Raw genomic sequence first — 21,306 nt, 5'->3', positions numbered from 1 at the left:
GTTGCACAGCAATGAAAAGAAAATGACCTTAGTCACAAGATCTGTACATGTAATTTAGGTAGATCTGGAAAGCATAGTGTATAAGCAGGACATTGCATCCAGTATAATAGCATATACTTAAGTTTTGAGAACACAGGTTTTTTTTTGTTTTCTTTTGTTTTGTTTTGAGACAGGGTCTCTCTCTGTTGCCCAGGCTGGAGTGCAATAATGCTGTGATCATCAGTCACCACAACCTTGAACTTCCAGGCTCAAGGGATCCTCCAGCTTCAGCCTTCTGAGCTGGGACTACACGCACACACCTGGTTAATTTCTCATATTTGTTTTGTAGAGACGGGGTCTCACTATGTCACTGAGGCTGGTCTCAAACTCCTGGCCTCAAGCAACCCTTCCACCTCGGCCTCCCAAAGTGCCAGGATTATAGGCGTGAGGCACCTCGACCGGTCAAGAACACAAAAATATTATACATTCTTTATATAACTGTATAAGTACCTATGGGCAGGGAGGGATAGGAAATGCAACTGAGAAGGAGTTATGGGGAACACCAACATTCTCTGTAATATTTTATTTCTTTAACAATCTAAGACAAATATGGAAAATGTTGACATGTGCTCACTTGGGGTGATGAATATATGGGGGTATATATTATCTGATCTTTTCCCAAAAGATAAATAAAAAATAAGTAAAATAAAATTAAAAGGGGTCTAGGCAATATTCCTTTGATTGTTGTTTTTTATTTTTTTGCTAGAAAACCCTCCAAAAAATATATGCACAGGGAAACTATTTGGGGGGAAAAAACTCCAAAATGCTGGCTGTGGCTTTTGCCTCTGGCTGGGGAGAGCATAGGCAACATTTATTTTCTCCCTCTTGCCAATATGTATTTTCTGCCTTTTCTATGAGGGACATGCTGTGCTTACTTAACAAAAACAAACAAAACGCAGAGAAGCTTGTTGGTTCTCTGGGTCACAGGGTCCTCTGGGCCTCCATGGGGTCCCAGGTTCCAAAATAGATCTGCCCTGCGACCTGGCAGGCTCATTCTTCCCGTCCTGCAGGGAGTGCCAGATGCCGGCTCAGAAGCGGCCGAGCTCCCCAGGCCTGAGAAAGCACGGGCATGGCTGGTGGCCAAGGCTGGGCACAGCCAAGAAGGGGCACATTCTCCACCCTGGTCCCGTCAGCCTCTGAGGTGGCAGAACCAGGACACTCTTACTGTTCAGAAGGGAAACTGAGGCCAAGGAGGATACCCCAGGGAGACACAGCGTTGCTAATAGCAGAGGCAGCCGTGTCCAAAGCCTGTCTGGCTAGGACTGGGTGTTGATACGCTGGGTGACTTGGGACAAATCCCAGTACGTTTCTGGGCCAATTTCTCTGGCAGTCCCAATGGAAATAATCCTACTTCCTGCTGCACCTTTAGCTCTCACAGGGTCTAGGGACATTTTCATGCAAAGAGATGCTGGATCTTTCCAATAATAGTAAGGATAATAACAACAGCTATCAACCATAGAGCACTTTAGTGCTAAACACTGAAATGGTATTTTCTCATCCTACCCTCCAGTGGCCCATTGTATCTTCCAAAAATGGCCACAACAATGTTCCCCCATCCCACATGCTCCTCTGGAAACTTGCCACTGCCCATCAAGAGGTAGAGTATATTCTCCTGCCCTGGAGCCTGGGCGGGACTTTGTGACCGGCTCTGTGAATAGAACGCAGAGGGTTTGACCCTGCGTCATTCGTCATTTGGGGGGCTGGGTCACACAGGGCATGTGCCTTCTGCCCAGATCTGTCCCCTGGGATGCTCACTCCTGGAAGCCAGCCACTGTGCCATGAGGAAGCCCCAGCCACACGAAGAGGCCGTTTGTAGCTGTCCTGGCCGAGAGCCCCAGCTGAGGTCCCAGATACGTGAGTGAATGAGCTCTCGGATGACTCCGGGCCCTGGCCTGCAAGCCACTCCAGCTGACTCCAAACCGGGCAGAGTCGGGCTATGGCCACAGAACCTGGCCAGAATTACAGATTTGTCAGTAAAATATATGTTATTGTGGCTTTAAACCCCTAAGTGTTGGGATTCTTTGTCCCACAGAAGTGGTAATTCGAGGACCCCATCACCATCTTGTCAAAGAGGGATTGCTCTCCCCAATTTACAGATGAGGAAACCGAGTCTCACCTAGTAAAGTGAAGTCAAGATTCAATGCCAGGAATGCGGGGCTCTTGATCACTGAGCCTGGGTTGCAGGGTGACCTCAAAACCCAGCCCAGGACCCTTTGGACCCAGCAATCGTGTGGTGGCTCTGGTTTGGGTGGTGGAATGTGGAGGTGGGAACCAGTTGACAAGCAGATCGTTGTCCTGGGTGGAAAGGCATGACACCATGATGCTGGCTCCACAACATTCACCCCTGACCTCCTGGGGACTCTGAAAGACTCCCCCAAGATTGTCCCCAGCCCAGAGCTTCCCACCAGCATCTCGCCACATTGCCATCAGTGGCTTTGGGAGACACCCAGGTAGTGTCCTCGGGATGTGACCAACAGAGTGCAGGAGGCCACCCCACTTGCCACCCAGGACTTTGTGATGCAAAGAGGGGCTGGGGGAAGTGCAGGATTGTAGGGACGACCCAGAGGTGACCGTCTCCTGGGAGTGGGAGACTCAGACTGCTGACAATCCTCTTATTGTGGACCTAGATACTTGAGGAGCCCAACCTGGCAAGTGGCCCTCCAGGAGTGACTCTGTTTCCCCACCCCTCATTCCCAGGAGCAGGAAGATCAGTTCTCCCAGGACAATAGATCCCAGTGTGTGACTTTGGATAAGTGGCCTCCCTCTCTGGGTGTCAGTCTCCTCGTGAGCTAAAAGCCAGGTAAGGACCCACAGCATCCGGTTATGCCGAGACTCCGCCAGCTCAGATGGGGAAGTGGGTTCACTTGGTGAGTGGCCAGGATGGAGGGGCAGAGGCCGGGTGGGCGGGTGCTTTGTGCCCACCAACACCTACTCCCACTGAAGGGGGACAGATGCAGGAAGGCTTCCCAGAGGAGGTGATATCTGAGATAAGACCCAAAAGACAGGCAAAAGGGAGCCAGGTGAAGGCAGGTGGGGAAAGTTGTCAAACAGAGGCTACAGCAAGGAGCACCGAGGCCCCCGAAGGCAGAGAGCACGCGGAGAGGGAGGACAATCCCCGTCCCAGGGCACAGAGTTCCAGTGAGACAGTGGTGAGGCAGGAGGCCAGATCCAGCAGGGACTTGTAAACCACGGAAAGAGCTGCAGTTTAAAATGGAAGCATTTTAAGCAAAGAAGCTGGGGCTGGATTTGTGTCTTAGAAAAATCACTCTAAGTGTCAAAGATGGACTAACTACAGTTCACCTCTGTAGCTGTTGCTCTCCCCGCAAGAGAGGAAGCACCGTGAGCTAAGAGAGTGACGGTGGCGCGTCTTAGCCCACTCGGGCTGCTATTAATATAACACAACGCACTGAGCTGGGTGGTTTATAAACAACAGAAACTTATTGCTCACAGTTCTGGAGGCTGGGAAGTCCGAGATCAAGGCCCAGCAGATCTGGCATCTATCTGGTGAGGGCTCTCTGCTTCACAGACAGCGCTTTCTTGCTGTGTCCTCACATGGCAGAAGGGAAGGGCGGCTCTCTGAGGCCTCTTTTATAAGGGCATTAATCTCATTCACGAGGGCAGAGCCTCCATGACCTAATCACTCCCAAAGGCCCCCACCTACTAATTCCATCACCTTGGTGATTAGGTTTCAACATATCTATTTTGGGGGACACAAACATTCAGGCCATAGCAGGGGATAATGATGACAGCTGTCATTAATTGAGCACATACTATGTGCCACACTCTGTTAACCCCTTTACAGGGATCAGCTTTTTAACTATTTTAACATCACTATCAAATAATTAGCATTATCCACCCCATTTGACAGAAGAGGAAACTGAGGGACAGATAGGTTAAGCAACTTGATAAAAAACCACACTAATGGGAGGTTGAGCCAGAATTTCAATCCAGACGGGCTGGCGCCAGCATGCCCAGAATAGTGAAGAAGAAGTGGAGGGGAGAAATATTTAAAGGGTCATGTTGGAAAAAGAGGTCTGCTTGGGTGGCATGGCCCAGAGTGGGTTGAGGGATGAAGGGAGGCTCATGTCTCCCAGGCAGGTCCTGCTACATAATTTGTGGGGCCCAGTGCAGAATGCAAGCGCCGAGCCCTTTGTTCAAAATGTACTGAGAATTTTAAGATGGTAGTTGCCCCTTCTAGGCTAGGGGTCCCATGTAACTGCACAGGTTGCACACCCAGGAAGCAGCCCTGCTTCCAGGTTTCTGTTTGGGGTACCTGGAACAGCACCCCAGCCTTCTGCTCCTTATCAGCCCAACACGGAGAGCCTGGCTTAAGCCCTGCACTCATTCATTCATTCAGCAAGTGTTTCCTGGGAACATATCGTGTATCAAATGCTGGGCACACACAGAGAGAGTTGAGCAATGAGCCTCTTAGCACTTTAAGAAGGGTTAAGATAAAGAGGGTATCTTTATCTGCAAGACAGCCTTCTGGTTTAAGACTTGAATGGAACTCAGGGCCTATTTGGACGTGTGTCAGCAACATTTAAGCTGCAAAATAAAAGATGAGTATAAATTCTCTTGCCTGCGACAGAAGGCACTTTCCAGAGATGGTGGCAGCAATATCCCTCCTTTTATGCATGTTCTTTTTATGACAATGATACTCCTCCATCTAGACGTGGGGGTCTGTATTCTCTGCCTTGAGTCTGGGCAGACCCCAACCAACAGAATGTGGTAGAAATGCTACTGAATGTCTCCCAAGGCAAGGTCATAAAAGGTGATGTGGCTTCTACCTGGCTCTCTGGGGATGTGCACCATTGCAGTCCTGACTGGCCCTGTTAGAAGCCTGGTTGCCTGAAGCCACCGTGCTCAAGAGACCATGTGCAGACGTCCAGGTGCTCACAGGTGAGGGAAGAAGCCTTCAGGATGATCCCACCTCGGCCACCGTCCCACTGTGACCTCGTGAGACACTTGAGCAGAACGGCCCAGCTGAGCTGCTTCCAAATTCCTGAGCCACAGAAGCCCGGAGAGATAATATACGGTTATTTTTGTTTTAAGTCACTAAGTGTTGGGGTAATTTTTTCGGCAGCAATAGTAACATAAAAGAAAATAAAAATCTCAAGACCCCCTTCTACCCCCAACTCCTTGTGCAAAAGGGAAGGTAATGGCCTTGGGCACCTGTGCAGCACTGGGCCGCAGATCACTCATAAGGAAATTCCTTGCTGGCCTCCCACAGGCAAGGACATGCAAACTGTGACTTCAGTTCTGCAAGCCACATCTAGCTCCTAAAACTAAAGTCTGTTCCAATTCCACACTAATAATGAATTACAAGTTTATCTTCACAGGTGCAGAACAGAGACGAGACAGGGTCAGACATTCTTCCACCTACCCAGGGACATCTACATAATTGATGTTTCCTTCACTCCCTTTTCCTCCTCTAACATTTGCCTTATCTTATGTAAAATGTAGATTTTCCTGGGTCTTATGAGAATGTGACCATTTTGGCTCACAACTCCCATCGTGCCTTTTTTTTTTTTTTCTCTGTGCCTTAAAATACCAAAACTTCCAAATTCCCTTTCAGAAAAACAGCCACAGCCTTGTCTGTGGTTTGTGTTTTTCCCAGTAATGTCCTCAACTTTGGCTTCATACACCTCCATTAATTGAGATTTTTGCCTCAGTCACTTATGTTGAGTACAGTAACTATTAATAGAACACAGATGAAAGGTGGGGCAAGGGTGGATGGACAGAAGTGCTCTGGATGGAGAATGCAGCACGTGCAAAGGCCCTGGGGTGAGGAGGCAGTGCTGAAATGAAGGTGCAGAGGTTGGCAGGGCTGCCTCTGAGGCTTTCCAGCCCTGGCATGGCCCAGGCAGGCCAGGCACACCAGCCCATCCACCAGGCACAGAACTCTTCGTTTGGTCCTACCTACATTCCTCCTGTGGATGGGTAAATCTCCTTCCTCTTCTGTGCAGAGTGCTGTTGGTGCCATTAAGGCGCTCATGTCTATAGCACAAGCCCGAGCTGGGAAGGAAACCACATTTCATTCATTGTCTCCTTCAGTGAGATCCCTGTCCCTCCCATTGTCATCTTGGTGTCCACAATAGCCCCCGAGGAGGTGCTAATGTGTCTCCAGTGAACAGAAGCAGAGACCAGGGCTGAGCGGGCTGGGTCCTCACCCACTGCTGGAGCGGGTGAGTGGGAGTCAGGGGGTGGGCTCCGGGGTCAGCCTGGGGGCTGAGCCTGCCCTCTTTCCCCAGGTCCAGGTCAAGCACATCCCGGCTGTGTGACTTTGGGCAAATCACTCTCCTGCTCCGGGAGAGGTTCAGTTTTCTCCTCTGTGAAATGGGAGGATGAGTGCTGGTCTCACCAGGGTTATCGAGCAGCTCAGCCAAGATCGTCATGAGGACAGCCACCACTTGCACCTGCACCAGGCACTGCGACACGCTCTCCACCCGCATTAACATGCCCCCTCCCCACGCAGTCAGAGTGGTCCAACCCCACCCAGTCGAGGCGACTGGGGCAGAGCTGGGCAAGCAGAGCCCTGAGCACTGGGGAGGGCTCAGCGGGTGCTGGCAGCTGATGACAATCTGCATTTCCGTTTCCTGCCAAAGCCCCACACCTGGTGAAATGTGCTCAGTCCCCCGGATGAGCCCCTAGTCCACTGCTGCCCCCAAGCAGCCTGCACCCGTTCAAACTCCATCAGGGTTTCGGAAAACAAAGGAAAGAAACAATACCAAAACAGCCGGATTGGCCCCACGCTAGGAAAACAAGAGGGGAGTGAGAAGAAGCCCGCACAGCCAGGAGAGGCCCAACCGGCTCCTGAACACCTCCCGCCCTGAGACCACGACCCCAAGATCAAATCCCTGCCTCGTCAGCTCACATCAGCTCACATTCCGTGGGTGAGGGGATGGAGACAATAATAACTGCAAGACTGACAGCAATAGATAACATTTACTTAGTGCTCACCTTGCGCCAGCCCTGCTCTAACTCACTTGATTTTCATGCCCTATGAAGTAGGTGGTCTTGTTTTCCTCGTTCAAGAGGAAATGAAGGCACAGAGAGGTTAAGTGGCTTACCCAAAGTCACACAGTTGCTAGTTGGTGGAGCCAGGATTTGAACCAGTAAACCAAAAATTCCTCAGTCTCCATGCTGAGGACTCAAGTGCATTCCTCATGCAAGAGCTGGGGTTCTCCCTGGTTTATAGAACCAGGATGTGGAGGCCCAGAGAGGTGAAGCTGACAGCGAGGGAGCCAGATTTAGAGCCAGGCTCTGACTCCTCGCAGGGCTGCCGAGACCCTGCTGCACCCCAAGTTCCTCTCCCCACCACCAACCATCCCACCCCCCAGCCCCAGGCAGCCCAGGGACAACCTGCCCCAGGACAACTTCTCATTACTGTCACAGCACCCCAGCCAGGGCCACCCCAGGGAATAACTTAGCCCCAGGCCCCCAGGGAGAAGGGAGGACAGGACCAACTCCAGCTGAGACACCCCCTTCCCTGGCCTTGAAAGGATTTCTGTGTCTCTGGGAACAAACTGGATCGCTGCCTCCTCCCCACCCTCACCCTCTGCCCCCCCTTTGCTATCTCTGGGGGTCACTTCCCTTGTATTCCAAGCGCTAACAGAGAACCAGAGAGAAGAAGGCAGAGGGGGGTGAAACTTGAGATCCCAGCCTTGGGGGGGGGGGAGACAGAGGAGGGAGAGAGAGAGGGAGGAAGAGAGAGTTCAGTTGCTAAGTTGCGCTTGGCTTTCCGAAGGGGCAGCCTTGGGGCTTGGTATTTGGGTTTGCTCGCGTGTCTGCGTGTGCTGTTTTCTTTCCTCCCTTCTTGCAGGGAGGCCAGGCCCCGACTGGATAATAAACGGCCTCGGGGGCGAGGCCGGGCAGAGCCGGGCCGGTGCAGGACAGGAGGAAGGAAGGGAAAGGGGAAAGAACAGAGGTGAGGGGTGCAGGGGTGGGGAGCGCGAGGCGGTGAGAGGAAGCCGAGCAGCTGTGGCATTCAGACAAGTATAAATAGCCTCCCGCTGGGCCAGAGCTCGGCCCCAGGGGTTTGCAGCTGCAGCGGCGCAGCCAGCCGGGTGTGCTAGGCGCAGGGCCGGACGGGGGGCGGGCGCGGCCCCTGGGGGCTCGGACCGACACCCCTCGCCATCGCCACGTCCCCGGATGCTCTCGCAGCCAGCCATGCTGCTGGGCGGCCTCCTCCTCATGGCGGCCACCACGACGGCGGCTCAACGGAGGGGGCAGGAGGCGGGCGGGCGCCGCTGGGCGCACCGGGTCCAGCACGGCCAGTGCAGCTACACCTTCCTGCTGCCCGAGCCTGAGCCCTGCCCGCCGGAGCCTGAGGCCTTCGGGGGCCCCAACAGCCTCCAGAGAGACTCGCCGGCCGCCGCGGCGCTGCACCTGGGGGACTGGCCCACGCAGCGCGTGCGGCAGCTGGAGAAGGTGCTGGAGAACAACACGCAGTGGCTGCAGAAGGTAAGCGCTGGGCTTGCAGGGGCGGCGGGTGGCTCTGCGTTTGTCACGACCGGCAGGTGGAGCATCCATCCCACAGGCCTTCCCTGGGCACAGAGGGCTGGCTCCGAGTTGTACCAACTAGGATGTCAGGCCCAGAGAGGGGCAGGGATGGGCCTGAGGCCACACAGCAGGATGGGGCAGCGGCAGAACTGGGAACCTGGCTCCTTAACTACCATTCATTCATTCGGCCAACAAAAACTGGTTGAGTGCTGACACGGGCTGGGCCATCCTAGGTGCGGAGGGATACAGCGGTGAACGGAATGGCACGTCCCCTTCTGGACAGCTGGGGAAAGAGGTGATAGAGTTACCTGCTGCGTTAGACGGTGAAGCAAAGCGAAGGGAAGAGGGCAAGCAGCGCCGGGGGTGGCTGTTTGAGGTCAGGTCACTGAAGAGGATGTCTCAGAGGAGGTGATGTTTTTTGAATGTCAAGGACATGAGAAGTGACGGAGCGGGCCATGTAGGTATCTGGGGGGAGCGTTCCGGCAAAGGGACCACCACGTGCAGGGGCTGTGCCTGGGGGACAGCGCGGCGGTGTCGCTGGGGCAGAGAAGGAATGGGAGAAAGCGTGTGGGGCAGGTCTGAGTGCTGAGGCCAGGGCAGGTGACACATGCTGTGGGGGGGCCCTGGAAGGACTCTGGTTTTTACTCTGAGTGTCACAGGAGCCACTGCAGGGTTTTGAGCTGGGAGAGACACCCCTGCTTTGGTTTTAATAGAATAGATTATAGGAGACAGGTGGACGCAGGGAGCCCAGGGAGGCGGCCACTGCAGCCCCCAGGCACGACATGAGGGAGGCCTGGAGGGGGATGGGTCAGGGGAGGGGGTGTGGCTGGTCAGATTCTGGTGTGTTCTGGAGGGAGAGCCGATCCATCTGCTCTGCTGGTGCACTGGATGTGGGCAGCAGGGAGCTGAGGGCACCACTGTGGTTTGGGCCCGAGACCAGGGCCCTGTCGTTCTTTCATCTTTCAGCAGACAGTCTGAGCTCCTACTGTGTCCCTCGGTGAGGCACTGGGTGGGTATTGGGGCATGGCTCATGTCCTAGGGGGGTGGTCCACGATGGGACTGGCCAGAGCTCCTAAGTAGGCACTACCTAGGGAAGACAGCAGGAGACAGTCGGGGTGTGGCCGTGGGGTGTAGGATGTGGGCCGATTCATGGAGGTGTAGAACGTATTAAACAGCAGGCAAGCGCCACAGCCTCTGAGACCAGAGGTAAGTGGATTCCCCAAGGTGCCGCCTAAGGGAGCCGGCTCTGCCTTCCCCATGCTGTCCCGTGGTGTCAGTCACGCGCCCAATCAGTGAAGAACGCTTGCCCCCGATGTACACAAATTTATTTAATGTTGATCCATATTAATATAATATGTACATGGTATAACACAAATAAAAATGAAACTTTTAAAAGATAACATAGGAAATCATGTCAATTGAAGTTCTAAGAGTTGCCTCCTGTTTTCCAAAGGATTGTCTTATGCGTGGCCTGGGTTTACCCATCCCCGAGGTGGAGAGGCTGCACTACACGTGTCTAACGCGCTTGTTCATACACACTTGCGGGTGCACACGCACACACACATGCACACACACACACACACACACACGCCTAGCCTCCTGTCTTCCTTCCTGACCCAAGCACTGCCTCAGTCCCTCACTCACCGTCTCCCCATAGTCCCTTGCCCACTTGCACATCCACCCACCTGCCCTGCAACACGTCCCCCCGCCACCACCCCACCCCCGTGTTCCCCTTGAGGGAGCTCTTGGACTCACACTGGGGCCCAACCCAATGAGGGCTGCATGCTGCACTGAAATCTATGTGCATCTCTTCGGGCAGCTCTTCCCAAGTCCCATGAGGGATTCTCCAGGCCTTGCCCCCTCCTTGAACCTCCATCTTCACTCCCCACCCTCTGCCCATCCTCTCTCCAGACCCTGGACCTCCAACTTCAATGAAGGCTGAGGGGAAAGGGCCCCTCAGCTGCGTGCCCCACACCTGCAGAATCACCCATGCACCCACCAGTCCCCAAGGCCTTTCTTCAGGCTCGGAGGAAAGGGGTTCCCTCCATGGGCCAAAACCACTCTTCTTTCCTGGGCTGTGTGTCACCTCCCTTCATAGCTCCTGAATCTCCTCAAACCAGCCATCCCCTTCTGTGTCTCTGACAACTTCTCCCTCTCTATGGTCCTTCCCGTCAGTATTTAATCACACCCAACTATCTGCCATGTTAAAAAAGGGAAGGAAAGAGAAGAGGAGAAGGAAGAGGAGGAGGAGAAACACAAGCCTCTTCTCCAACCCGTGGAAGTCCACGTGGTCTGCCTCCACTTCCTCACTTCCCACTTACTGCTTGCCCTAAGGTCACCTGTCACCCCCACCCAGTTTCAAAGTCCAATGGCCACAGCTCAGCCTTCATCTTGCTTGACTCTTGACAAACTGAATATTGGTGAGTAACACCATCCTTCCGGAAACTTCCTCCATCAGTGAGTCCCTATCTACAGAACACATCTGGACCAGCCACCTCTATCTCCTGCCTGGGCGGCTGTCCCGGCTGCCACCTTGGGCTCCCTGCTTCCACACCAGCCCCCACCTCCATTCTCCACTCAGCAGACCGGAGGATCCCCGCCACAGCCTAAGTGACATCTTGCCCCTCCTCCCGGGGATCCCATCTCATTGGAATAAAAGCAAAAACCCTTACTCCCTGGAATGCCCCTCTCCCAGACCCCCATGTGGCTCTCCCTGACTTCCTATCCACTCCAGTGTCACCTCCCTGGAGAGGCCCTCCCTCCCCACCCCCTATAAATAACCATCCTCTTTCTGTCGCCCTTTGTCCACTCCTTTCCCCATATTTACTGTTGTTTTTTTCTTAACACTTATCATTCACTACCTGATGTTTTAAAAATCATTGCTTTTGTTCTGTGAGCTCTATGTCTGTTTTGTTCACTACTGTGTTCCCAGGGCCCAGAACAGTGCCTGACACATAGCAGGTGCTCAATAAATGTCTGTAAATGAGTGAATGCAAAAATGTTCTTCCAATTTCTCAGGCCTCAGGTCTCCATCTTGCTCCACAATGACACCAAATCAGCATGTGATGGAATCCTGAGTCCCCCACCTACGACCCTGCTTGTCCCCAGACATCTCCCCTCTGAGGGTCCACAGGTCACTCAGCCCCAAGGCTGCCTGAGACTCCCTCCCCTCCAAACACGCTCCTCCTGCCCACCTCTCTCTGTTTAGGGTATGTCACCACCCAGCTAGCAGGCTAGCTGTGCCTGGGGGGTCTCCTGTGGTCCCCACCTCACCCCCAGGCAGCAGGCTCATCCATCTTGTCACCTGGGCTTCTCTCTTCATCCACCCTCCTGTCTCCCTGGCTCAGGCCTCATCATCTTTCCCATGGATGGTGCCATCACCTCCCGCTTGGCTTCTACACCCCAAGCTTCACCCTCTCATCCATCTTTGAACCCCCTGGGTGCCAGGTGCTCGGGAAACATGGATTGGGTCAGTTGATGGATTGAACTGATGGCTTTTGGGGCCAGAAGGTCACTGGGCCAACTCTTCAGCTTGGGGTGGAATGTCCTCTCTAGGTGCCCATCCACCCAGCCTGACCCTCCTGGGCAGGGGTCTGCCACATCACCGTGGAGAGCTGTGGGACCTAAGAGCACTGCTGCAGGAGTCCAAGCGACCCAAGTCCACATCCTGGGCCCAGCACGCACTTAGCACGTGGCTACAGATGAGCGAGTTTCAGTTCTCCCCAGGGCAAAATGGAGAGAAATGATAGTATGTCAGGGGTTGGCCGGGACAACTAGTGAGACGCCACGCACCACTCTCGGCCTGCTGCCGGCTTCATAAAGACACGGGCCAGCCCACCCGGGCACGAGTGCAGGCGTGTGCTGGGCTCTTGTTCAATTCAGCCTCATCCCTATTTTGAGCCCCTGCACTACTGAGGGAGAAGCTCAGTCTTAGTCAAGCCCGCACAAGGGTCGCAGGTGTCCTCGGGGCTAGGAGTGTCAGCTGTCCATGCTGGTATTCCCAAGGGGTCCTCATCCTGCCCGTCTCTGGTGGGGTCCCTGTGGGTGTTTGCTGCACCATCATCTCCTGGGGTAGGAGCCCCTTGGGGTGAGCACCCCCTTCATGCCTCTTGGCATTCGGGTCACTGCCAGGTCACCCTGTGCCTGTGGAGTCGGCCACAAGATCAGACCCATTGACCCAGACACACCTGCTCGTCACTTTCCCTGGGTCTGTCACCTCCTTGGGCAGCAGCACAGCCTGGAAGGTGAGAGCCCTGACTGTGGAGCCCAGCTGCTGGGATTCCAGACCCAGTTCTGCCCCTTCCTGGCTGTGTGACCTGGGGCAAGTTGCTTCATGTCTCTGAGCCTCAGTTTCCTCACCTGCAAAATGAGGTAAGAGTACCTCTATGAGGATTTAACAAGATGATGTGCATGTAGTACTTGGCCTGGTGGCAGGTATACAGTAAGTGCTTAATACATTTAGGCTATTTTCTTTCAGGGCTCTCCCTGGAAATAGAGACATGAGCCCTGCAGCTCTTGGGTCCTTCCTCTCTTCGGGTGAGGCATGTGACCCCTGGCTCACTTGAGCAGTCATCTCCCCCAACCCCTGACTCTCCCGGCCCCCCACTGGAGATGCTACTACCCTCCATGGCTGTGGCCATGACCTTCCTCTGGTTCTTCCCTTCATCTGGGCATATTTCAGAGCCTTTGAAATTCAAAGCCTTCTTTATGGGTTTTGCTTTAACACCCCAGAAAAGAGGAAAAAAGAATTTTAAAATATTCTTACCTAATATCATCATCATCATCATCATCATCATTGCCGTTAGGGATGAAGGAGCTCTCTCAGCGAGATTCTGTTGTCCGGGCAGATGCAGGGGAGATCCTCCCTGCCTCGAACTCCCAGGGGCCACCACCTGCTCAGCCTGTGCCCCCAACTCCTCTGTTCCCCCAGTGTACAGGTGAGGAAACTGAGGCCAGAGCGGGGAAGTCACTTGCCAGAGTCGTGCAGCAGAGATGGGAGCGTTTGGATTCTCACTCCAAACTGCAGGCTCTCCCTCCTGACTCTGGAAGGTGTCAAGGAGGCAAAGGGAGGCCAGAGATGGAGACCCTGGGTACTCCCTTCTGCCTCAGTCTCCAAGTCCCCAATACTCACACTCTTCTCCCAGCATGCAGCTGGCCAGTGTGGCACTGCCGGTACTGGGGTGCATGGGGGAGCCCAACCCTTCTCATTCTCCCCCTCCCGCCCCCCGTCCTCGCTCTCCTCCTCTCCTGTCCCCTCCTGCTTCCCTTCCCTCTCCCTGACCTCCCCCCCTCCCCCCTCCTGGAAAGCCCCTGCCCCAGTGACTCACATCTGGAGCTAGCCCTGGTGGGCTGCATGTCAGCTCTGGGCTCTGCTCCACCCCTTCCTCGGGATGGAAGGCTGCAGCCAGGAATGCTGAGGGGGTGGGGGGACAGCGCCAGCTGGAGCAGGGCTTCCCAGGCTGGGCCGGGCAGCCCAGGGGTTAGTCACATGGCTCTGGGACCCAGTGCTGGGCCTTCGCTCAGTGCCTCCTCCTTGAGGCGGGACAGTGAAAGCAACTGCTCCTGACCTTTGACCTTTGCCGGGGGGTTAAGAGAAGCAGAGCAGGTACAGCATCTGCCCACGGCGCGTGCTCAGTGCGAGCTCCCTCTTCTCACTGCCACTCCCACAGCTGCCTGGCTCTCCCAGCGAGGAGGTGCCATCCTCTGGCTTCTCCGCATGTCGCCACAAAACAACCCATTCTACAGATGAGGAGAATGAGGAAAACCAGCGTCAGACATAAGCCCAGGCTCCCTGGCCCACCCCCACCACTTTGTTCCCGAGTCTCTGGGGTCCCAGGGGCAGTGCAGACTCTGCACCTCCAAACTGTGGCTGCCCCTGCCCCCACTTTCTCACCTGAACCACGCACGGCTGGCCCGGGGGCCATGGCAGGTCTTTCTCTCCCCCTGTTTCCCTGTCTCAGCCTCTCTCTGTCTCTCTCTTCCATCTCTGTGCCTCTCTGCCTGTTGTGGGTCTCTCCCTCGGGGCTCTCGGTGGCCCTGACTCACTGCCGCTAACTCTGTGGGTGTCTCTGTCTCTCTGAGTCTCTCCTTGTGTCTCTCAGGTCCTCATCCCTTGTCCCCTAGGCCGTCCCTCCTGCCTCCCTGGGTGTCCACACTGGAAGCCCCAGGGCACATGGGCTCAATGGCCAGTGCCTACCCCCCGCTGGGCTGCATAGCTGGGGCCTCTTTCTCTCCCTGTTCTGTGCCCACAGCCAAGCCCACAGGGGTCAGGGGCTGGGCAGGGGCCTCCCGACCTGGCACTGTCCCAGCCTCTGCTGTTCGCTCCAGGTCCCTGACGTCAAAGCTCAGAATAACTCGGCCCCTCGGCCCCCTGGTCGCCAGGCCCTGCCTAGCTGGATGTGGGTCAAGAGAGCATCCAGCGGGAGCCCAGCGTGGGGTCCTGGCTCAGCCTGAGACCCTCCAAGCTGACCCGGGACTCCCAGCTGCCCCAGCCTCCCCGGGCAGCCCATAAATTCTTGGCGTTTTCAGCCTCCAGTTATACAAACAAGAAATGAGTCTCGGTTGCCGAACAGAATATCTTAGGGTTTGATTTCCTAACCTCGCCGCTGGCTCCTGCCTAAGCAGTTTGGGACTGGGGGTGGGGTGGGAGGACAGCATCTGCTTCTTGGAGGAATGGGATTATTTTTCCAAGAAGGGGGCCTAGAAACGGCTGGCACAGATGCCCTCGGCCTGGGGATGACCCGCTGGCGGGTGCCCGGGGCGAGGCTGCAGGGTGGGCAACAGCAGCAGTGGCCCCTGTCACAGCTTCCCCAGAGGGACGAGTTTATTTGTTCTAGTGGCTTGGCCAGGCCACCCCACAGGGGCAGGGCCACATGTTTCTGGCTCTCTCCCCCACGGCCCTAGAGCTCAGCCAGCCTGGGCGTACACAGACCTTCTCCCTCTTCTCCTCCCTGGGCAGGAAATGTGAGAAAACAGGCCCCAGGTCTGCCCCCAAGCCTGCGCCCGGCCAGACTCGGGCCTCGGGTTGTTTGCGTAACCTCAGAGCCAGCTCTGAAATGCCTGGAATGGACCCCAGGAGCTGGCTGTGGGGTCCGGGGCGGACTGAGCTGAGGTCAGGGGGTCATGCCCCACGGGCACCGCTGGCCAGCTGCGGGACCCTGGGGAAGCACCTACATCATTCACTCCTCCGTGAAGTGGAACGCAAAATCCCCCCTGCCCCGGAGCAAGTGCAGGATTAAAAGAGACAACGAAAGTAACGTTATGAAGCAGTGAGCATGTGTTCATTTACTGAGCACCGTGCGCCACACCCTGTCCTGTGTGCTGTGTGAGGTTTAATTTAATTCTTACAATGGCCCAAGGATGTAAGATTATTTGTCCACTAACAGGTGAGGAAACTGAGGCACAAAGAGGTTAGGTGACTTGGCCAAGGTCACACACCCACGAAGATGAGGTCAAATTCAAACATCGGTTGCCAGAACCCACCATCTCAGCACATAGGCCAGTTTCTTGGTTAATAAACAAGACATGTCCATTGTGGTGAGGAGGTGGGGGTGTCCCTGGACACCAGCTGGCACCTGGGGAAACCAGGGACCCCGATGCCTAAAGCTAAGACTCACAGCTGCTAGATTTTTCATTCACCCAGGAGCCCCTTGGCCAAGGAGAATTTCTCCGGGGTTCTTCTGCCAGAGAAGATTCAGGTGGTTCCTCAGCCAGCAGGGATGGCTCGTAAAAGCTGAGGGGCTCCAGAAACTCTCTCTGGGTGTCCTCACTGTTATACCCCAGTCCTTGGCCAGGGCCTGAGGGTAAATCCCACGGAGGCTGAATGCAGGCCCTGAGGCCCAGCTGAGTCGATTTGAATCCCAGCTCACTGCTGGCTGGCTGTGTCCTCTCAGACAGTTGCTTTGCAGCTCTGCACCTCAAGTCTCCTTATCTGTGAAATGGGGACACTCATAGAAGCTATCTTGCAGGTGACTGCAGAGATTAAATGAGGTAATACACACGCAGGGCTCAGTGCAGTGCTTGGCAGAGAGGAGGAGCTACGTGAACTTGAGATGCAGGGATGCAGGGATGCCCGGCACAGGGAGGCAATCTGCTTTGGAGCCAGGTAGCCCAGGAGTCCAACTCCCGCTTCTCTGCTTCTTATCTTGTACAAGAGCCATTGTCTCCTCTCTGGGCCTCAGTTTTTTCATCTGCAAAATGGGAGCTATGATAACAAGTACATCAGGTGAAGACAAAATAAGACAAAGTTTGCAAATATCTGGCGTGGTCTATGGGTGAGGAGATGCCTGGGGACCCTTGAAGCTGAAGCAAAACCACCTTCCCTGGGACAAGGGAACAGAGGCTTGGAACCTTAGGCTGGCAGAGCCTTGTGGACCTCACTCCTGACCCTAGTCCAACACCTGTTGGCCTATAGCACAGTGTGGCCCTCAAGCTAGGGCAGAAGGAGGGAAGATAGTTTCCAAGCTGTTGAGGGGAACCCCCAAGGGAAATCTCTGCAGAGCTGAGCAGGAGAAAGGGGCCTGGGGGAGAGCTTGGATCTCCCCTCCAAGGCCAGCAGACCTGGATTCCAGCCCCAGCTGTACCTCTTGTCAACAGCCTAGTTGCTGTTCTCAGCTTTATACTAATTTTCAGTGTGCAAACATCAGGAAATATGGAAACACGTGAAGACACAGAAGAAAAAAAATTACTTCTCATCCCAACCCTTGACCCTCTCCTAGTCAATTTCCTTGATCTTTCTTTAATGCATTTTGAAAATTTACTGAAATGTTTTAGGTATATGAAAAAGTAGAGAGTAAAAGCAAATAAAATTCCTTGATCTCACAGCCAAGCTGAAGAAATAAAACCCCACCAATACCATTAAGCTTCTGTCCCTCCCTTCCTCCTCCACCCAGAAAGCATTTCTCTGAATTCAGTATTGCTAACCTCTTCCTCCATGTCTATCCCCCCCTCATCAAGGTATAATATTTGTTTCCTATATAAATGGTGTCACACCATCCATATCTTTCTGCAATTTGCTTCTGTTTGCTCAGCCTTCTATCTGTGAGATTTTTAGCTCTTAAAGTTCTGAGCCTGAGGTTTTCCATCTGTAAAATGGGGATGATGGTAAGCCGGTGCCTGGGTTTGCTGTGAGGTCCAAGTGGCTAGTCTGGGCATGTGCCTGGCACTGCTTCAGCGTGCAGGGAAGCAGGCGATGCTACTATTGTTTCCTCTCTCTTCCAGGGTGAGCGCACTGCTGTGGTTAATTCCCATATGGGACTTTCTCTGTGCCCAACACTTTATAGGTATTTTATAAACGTTGACTCATTAAACTTTATGACATCCTAAAAGGTGAGGACTGCTGTGATCCCCATTTATAGTGGGGAAACTGAGGCTCCAGGGAGTTTACACAGCTAGGAAGTGAAAGCAGTGAGTTTGTACCTGGGCAAACTGGCTCCAGACCCCACATTCCTAACCACTGCACAGAGCACCTCTTCATGCCCATTTACAGATGAGGACATTCGGCCTGGGCAAGGAGTGATGCAACCGCATTCACCAGGGGGTCAGTGGCAGGGGTTGGATCAGAACCCAGCGTTCCTGATACCCGGCTGAGACATCTGTTTCTCCTCTCCAGTGGCAACAGGACACACAGCCTGTCATGACCATCGGGAAAAATCCATGCATTCTTACAGTTCTGGGGTTGTGTGGGCGCACGCGCACACACACGTATGTACACGCATAGTTCTGAACTTAATTTGCCAGGTGAGAGTATTCATTTCTGCATTCACTCTGTCCTCCCTTCCCCTGATGTTTACTGAGGGCTTACCATGTGCCAGGCACTGTGCAGGTGACAAGCATTCAGCAGTGAGCAAGGAAGACACCATCCTTCTCCCCCTCCCCTAACCTGGTAATGTCTCATATGTAATGATCAGCCGCGACCGTGCTGTGCAGCAGGGGCCGAGGTGTGTCAGGTGGATAATGGGTACCTGACCTTGATGGAGGGAGGGCAACAGGAAGAAGGACAGAGCTGAGATCTAAAGGCTGGGTTGGCAGTGCCTAGGCGAGGAAGGAAAGATAAAAGCAAGTGCAAAGTCCCCGGGCTGGCATGGAGCAAAAAGTGAAGGCGTCAGTGTGGCTGGGTGCACACAGCTAGGACAGTGGGACCTGGCTCTCTGCACCCAGCCAGAGGGGTGAGGCTGGAGTACCCACCAGTGGCCAGGCCAGACCTCCCATGTCTGACCCTGTGCTGAGGGACATGGGGACCAGGAACCAGTGTGGCCACTTTTTGGTCCTGCCCCCACTGGAGGATCACTGCAACAGGCAATGGCTGTAGACATCTGGGCCTGTGACCCTGACCTTGCCCCTGTCACCACATCTGCAGGATCAGCCTCGGCCACCAAGGATGCGAGACAGGCAAGTAGAAAGAGTTGGGCCATTAAATTAAAATCCTCATTTGCCAGCTGTGAGTAACGCTTGGTCTTTCTGGGCCTCAGTTTACTCATTTGACAAGTGGGGAACAATTGCACCTTTCCTCCAGGCTGCTGGGATCAGGCAAGGGAAGAGCTACATGCTGGACTTGTACAGGCAGGAAGGCCTGACGCCACGTGGGGATACCCCAGCAAAGCCTTCCTCTGTCTATTTCCCCAAGGTTGAACTGGCGTTGGGGGGTGGGCAGGGTGCTGTCACATGATCACTCCAGCCAAGGTGACCTTGCAGAAGCACAGCCTGGGGGAGCGGCTCCCAGGCAGCCTGGATTCACTGGTGAAGAGCTGCTTGTCCTTGGACAAGTTGCTAAACCTCTCTGTGCCTCATCTGTAAAATGGGTTGACAACAGGTCCTACCTCAGAGGGTGGCTACGAGGACTTAATATACTCGGTGGTTATAACAGTGCCCAGCACACAATAAGTGTTCGATAGGCATTTGCCAACAAAACGGACACAGCACCCATTCTGTGCAAAGCTGACTGGGGTGGCAGGGAGGTGAGCGGTCACAGGAAATGTGCCTCTGCACTTTCTCTCCACTAAACCTCCAACTGTTACACGTGGAGGGATACAGAGGGCCCATCTTCTGGGCCTCATCTTAGCCAAACTTCCCAAGGTCAAGGTGGAGACAGACAACCAAGGGAGCCTGAGGGGGCAAGGACCCGGCAGTCTCTCCCCATCTTCTGAGAACCACCCCAAGTCCCAATGGCGGAGCAGGGCCCTCCTTCCCTCTGCAACCCTTTCCCGAACATTCTCACCTTCTCCCTATGGCCTCTTTACCTGGGGCAGACACTGGGTCCCCGTCCTGTGACAGCTGACGTCCAGAGACAGGGCAGTCACAAATACTCTACAAGTATTGGTAAGCGCCTACTACCTGCCAGACCCTATGCAAGGCCCATGAACAAAACAGACAAGAATCCCAGCCCCTGCGGAGCACAGATTCCCGTGGCCATGCCCTTTATTCCTCCAGCCCCTCTGTGCGCGGGACACAGGGGGCCTCATTTTCCAACGAGGCCACTGCGGCTCAGAGAAGCTACATCACGGGCACAGAAAGGCAGTGGCAAAGCTAGGACTTGAGCAAGCTCCCTGACTCCCAGCACAGTGCTCCAGGCCCAGACTAGACTCAAGGCTGCAGCTGGAAGCTTGGAAATGCTGGGGCCCTGCCCGGGGTTGTGGTTGAGCTGAGCTGGAGAGGCTCATCCTCCCAGGAGAGCCGGTTGGTCCCTGACTTTCTCCGCCCCTGGCCGCGGGCCCATTGCTCTGCTTGCTCTGAGCCCTGACCCAGAAGAAAAGCCACAGACTCTTGCGGAGAGGAAAACGGCTGAGGCAGGCTGGGCCCTGCTGCTCAGAGAGGACAAGACAAACACCCTCGCTCTGCGCTGAGCCCCAGGGTCAGGCCGGGGTTGGGCCCAGGGGTGGACGCAGGCAGAGGAGAAGGGCCCAACCCCTGGCTGTTGGGCGCACAAGTCACAAGTTGGCCCACTGTCACAATGAGGAAACTGAGGCCTGGGGATGGCAGGGTGGGGATATGGCTTGCCAAGCAAGGGGAGCAGAAACTGGAAACATGAGGGTCTCTACCCTCTATAAGCTCTGGAAAAGCAGTGAGGTATCATGGCATAACACATTACTCTAAAACACTTAGCAGCTTAAAATAACAGCAAACATTTATGATAATATCTTTCGGTTTCTGAGGATCAGGAATTCGGGAGCAACTTAACAAGGTAGTTCTGACTTGGGGTTTTCACACAGTAGCACTCACGTATCAGCTGGGCCCGCAGGCTCAGTGGGGCTGGGGCTCAGCCTCCCGTGTTTGGTGAGCTGGGGTGGGCTGTGGGTGGGAGGCCTCAGTCCCCCTCCAGATGCGCCCTCCTCAGGCCACTTGAGGGTCCTTAGGACACGGTCACCTGCTTCCCCTGTGATCCAAGTGATCCGAGAGGACAAGACAGAAGCCAAAGTGTAACGGCCTAGCCAGTGACACCACGCTGCAACGTTTCTACAATACCCACTTGGCCACACCGGCCAACCTGACTCCGTGAGCGAGGGGACTGCACGAGGGCACGAGCGCCAGGACAGGTTGTCACTGGGGCCATCGTGGAGGCTGGCTGCCACAGCAGCCTACTGAATGGTTAAGGGTATGGTCTTTGGAGCCCGAAGGCCTGTATTGAAGTCCAGCGTCTGACACTCACAAACCAAAGTGCTCGTTTTCTCAGTGTCTTCCTTGCCTCGTCTGTGAAATGGGGACAATGCAAGAACTGAGCACTGAATGAGCTGTATTGATACGGCCCTTGGGGCCTCGCCTGGGACACAG

At 54.7% G+C, this 21,306-nt stretch overlaps 1 protein-coding gene across 1 annotated transcript in view; it reads left to right on the top strand.

Annotated features, from left to right (window-relative positions):
* The first annotated feature begins 7,879 nt into the window (after positions 1-7,879).
* Positions 7,880-21,306, top strand: part of ANGPT4 (angiopoietin 4) — a 40,325-nt gene continuing 26,898 nt past the window's right edge. Inside the window, exon 1 of the mRNA XM_045528863.1 lies at positions 7,880-8,502. Coding sequence (XP_045384819.1) covers positions 8,191-8,502 — 312 coding nt within the window. The 5' untranslated portion in view covers positions 7,880-8,190. The remainder of the gene's footprint in view (positions 8,503-21,306) is intronic.

The sequence above is a fragment of the Lemur catta genome, chromosome 17, assembly GCF_020740605.2.
Source record: "Lemur catta isolate mLemCat1 chromosome 17, mLemCat1.pri, whole genome shotgun sequence".
In the NCBI taxonomy this organism is placed as follows: domain Eukaryota; kingdom Metazoa; phylum Chordata; class Mammalia; order Primates; family Lemuridae; genus Lemur; species Lemur catta.
The sequence above is the reverse complement of the archived record's forward strand: the minus strand, read 5'-3'. Positions and strand labels throughout refer to the sequence as shown.